General features: G+C 45.5%; 1 protein-coding gene across 1 annotated transcript; it reads left to right on the top strand.

Annotated features, from left to right (window-relative positions):
• Nucleotides 1-892: 892 nt before the first annotated feature.
• Nucleotides 893-3,314, top strand: TMEM185A (transmembrane protein 185A; the record flags this gene model as incomplete). Its single annotated transcript, XM_015821110.1, has 5 exons — nucleotides 893-1,158; nucleotides 1,318-1,525; nucleotides 2,151-2,234; nucleotides 3,048-3,224; nucleotides 3,267-3,314. Coding segments are annotated over 5 exons (783 nt in total), but the record flags the coding sequence as incomplete, so codon positions are not given.
• Between the last annotated feature and the right edge of the window lie 143 nt (nucleotides 3,315-3,457).

Here is a 3,457-nt window from a genome sequence, read left to right as displayed (position 1 = left end):
CCCCATAAGGCACAGCCAGTATTTGGGGGTGGGGGAAAGAGATCCACCCCTTTGAGATAGGTCTGGATTATAATCCCCATAAGGCACAGCCAGTATTTGGGGGTGGGGGAAAGAGATCCACCCCTTTGAGATAGGTCTGGATTATAATCCCCATAAGGCACAGCCAGTATTTGGGGGTGGGGGAAAGAGATCCACCCCTGTGGTGGAGGGCTGGATTATAATCCCCATAAACCACAGCCCAGTTCCCATAACGCACAGCCATCTTCAAAGTATTGATTTTTATTGCGGCGTATTGCAATACTTCACAGCTGCCATTGGGGAAGATGAAACAGCTTGGGGTTGGTTGAGATGTTGCCGTATGGAATTACAAAGAGCTGGAGGTCAGAATCCCTGTGGGACCAGACAGCTGTGCTTTTTGTTTTATAAGGCGCTAGTTCCCTACGTGTGGGGTTCTATCCATCCCTAGTATCAATCTCAGCATATGTGAATAACATCCTGGTTCTCAGGAAACAGCACTGTACCTGTTACCTAAAGAGCTCTGTGGCCCAGTAGGAACTTATTTGGTTTAGTTTAAAATAGTGTTTCTCAACCTTGGTGTCTTTACAGATGTCTGGACTTCAACTCCCAGAATTCCCCAGCCAGCTATGCTGGCTGGGGAATTCTGGGAGTTGAGGTCCAGCTACCTTAAGTAGCTAAGATTGAGAAACACCGGTTTAAAACAATATATCTTTGGCATCGGTTAACTGGGAAATTAAGATTATGATTTCCAAGCGCACTGGAAGCTGCTGAAAGGGATTTCAAATTAAGAAGTTTCAGTGTGTTATTAGGAATCTTAGCTGTCTCCAGTTCATCTCTTAATGACTCAGGTGGGGTTTTTTTGTTGTTGTTGAAGTACAAACTATACACAACGATTCTGAAGGCGGTAAATGTCAGAAATCGATCATCTCTTCCCTCTTGTTTTTTTTTTTTCCCCTTCCATAGCAAATTTCTTATTTATGCCTGCCTGCTGCTGTTCTCAATTTTGCTGTCTCTCCGGCTGGATAACAAGATCGAGTGGAGCTACTGGGCAGTCTTTGCTCCGATATGGCTGTGGAAATTAATGGTTATTGTGGGGGCCTCCGTGGGGACCGGAGTATGGGCCCGCAACCCACAATATCGGTAAGAGTGACCCGTGCTTGCTTTGCAAATGTATGAGTCTTTTTTGCAAATCTTCTTTGGAAGGTTCACACAGGACCCGTGATGAACAAACGTCAGGAAACATTGGGCGAAACGTGAAGTACGTGTGAGCTAACAGAACTTAAAATTGTACTCTTTTAGAGCAGAAGGGGAAACGTGTGTGGAATTCAAAGCCATGCTAATTGCCGTCGGCATCCACCTCCTCCTGCTGATGTTTGAAGTTCTGGTCTGCGATGGAATCGAGCGAGGGACCCGTTTCTGGCTGCTGGTCTTCATGCCCCTCTTCTTCGTGTCTCCGGTCTCCGTGGCTGCTTGCGTGTGGGGCTTCCGGCATGACAGATCTCTGGAGGTGAGGGCGGTCCACGTTAGAAAACAGAGGAGGGAGTCCTAATTCAAAGCTAGTCCCAAATTTTAGTTACGTTGTGGGCGGTTCTTTTCTCTCTCCTTTTTTGTAGATGTACCTGATCGATTGGCGTTGTGTTGCCTTTGGGGCAGTGTGACACCTTTAGACGTACTGGGCTAGAGGTGGGGTGGAATGCAGTCTGGATTCCCAGGAAGGAGGGGCTGTTTCCCAGAAGGTAGAGAGGCAGCTTGGAAAATTTGATCAGCAGAAGGAGGGTTAAAACAGCTCCTCCGTACCTCATCCCTGAGTATATCAGTAGTTATGCAGATAGTTGCTTTAGTCTGGCAAGATTCTGTCTCTAGGTGAAGAACAATAAAGTAAACTATTCTTAAGGAACTCCATGTGCCGTTCCTGGGAGCCCAACAATAAGTTTTATAATTCAGAATATTTATTTTGTGTTTGTGTGTGTGTGTGTGAGAGAGAGAATGTTCCCCTCAATTAAAGAAAGAGCAGACTTTTATTCGGCTGGAGTATTCTGCATTAAGTTGCCAAGGTACTTTGTAACTTGTAGCTCTGCTGGTTGCAGCAAAATCCATTTGACTGTAACACGTTTGCTTTTCTTCTCTCCTAGCTGGAAATCCTGTGTTCTGTCAATATACTCCAGTTCATATTTATTGCCCTCCGATTGGACGAAATCATCAAGTGGCCGTGGCTTGTACGTAAACCGTGATTACACATCATTCTCTTTTCCGAAGGTCAGGGTGGTTAGGTGGGTAGCAGCCGGCACACCAAAATCAGGACTGTAGATTTTTGAGACGGTGACGTAGTTGCAGAATCGAAAATCGGCATCGTCACCTGAAGACGTTAAGCAGCGTAGGATCTAATTAGGACTTGAATGATAACTCCTCTAGGGAAATCCAGCCTGTAGGTGGGAGTGGAGGTAAAATTGTAGGAAGCGTTTTAGGGAATGTTAAGTTTAAAAAAAAAAGAAGAGAAATCCTTGCATGCTACCAAAAATAAACACTTCAATAGAAAAGAATCTTTATAGCTCAGGGTTGAACTGTGGGGTCCTTGGTGCTCTCTGAGCTTGGTGGTTTTCTTGCAGACATTTCATGACCTAACTAGGCAACATCATCAGTGCTAGAAGGGAGGGGGGGTTGGCAGAGAGGAGGATTGGGGGGGTCCTTAGTATTCTCTGAGCTTGGTGGTTTTCTTGCAGACATTTCATGACCCACCTAGGTAACATCATCAGTGCTAGAAGGGAGTGGGGTTTATGGAGGAAGACTGTGGGGTCCTTGGTGCTCTCTGAGCTTGGTAGTTTTCCTGCAGACATTTCATGACCCAACCTATGTAATAACATCAGTGCTAAAAGGAACCCCATATAAGTATTTCAAAACATTCATACTCCTTGCTAGAGCCTGGATTTTCGAACATTTGATGCGTAGAATGGAAATGAATAGTCCTTTTGAGTGACAGGTGACTGTCTCTCTCTCTCCCCTCCCTCCCTCCCCCCTGTTTTAATTTCTAGGTTGTTTGTGTCCCTCTGTGGATCCTGATGTCCTTTCTCTGTTTGGTCGTGCTGTATTATATTGTCTGGTCAGTCTTGTTCTTACGCTCGATGGACGTGATTGCCGAACAAAGAAGAACACACATTACTATGGCAATCAGCTGGATGACAATCGTCGTTCCGTTGCTCACCTTTGAAGTAGGTGAACCGTTTATTGTTCTTTTTAATCTTCTGAGATAGGCTCCTTTTTCTCAAAAACTGCCCAGTTATACCTACGGCTGCAAATAGGATTAACATGGCAGAAAAAGGGGGGCGAGCCTGCCCTGCGTGTCGTGAAAATCTTTAGAAACCAAATATCGCCATACTACTTGCGTGGGCCAAGGGAGCCCGTGGAATTATGACTCTACTTGCAGCGGTCGTTAAGCGAACAC

This window comes from Protobothrops mucrosquamatus, unplaced genomic scaffold (assembly GCF_001527695.2).
Source record: "Protobothrops mucrosquamatus isolate PMUCROS unplaced genomic scaffold, P.Mucros_1.0 scaffold1252, whole genome shotgun sequence".
NCBI classification, from domain to species: Eukaryota; Metazoa; Chordata; class Lepidosauria; order Squamata; family Viperidae; genus Protobothrops; species Protobothrops mucrosquamatus.
Note: the sequence above shows the minus strand (reverse complement) of the source record. Positions and strands in the feature narration are given on the sequence as shown.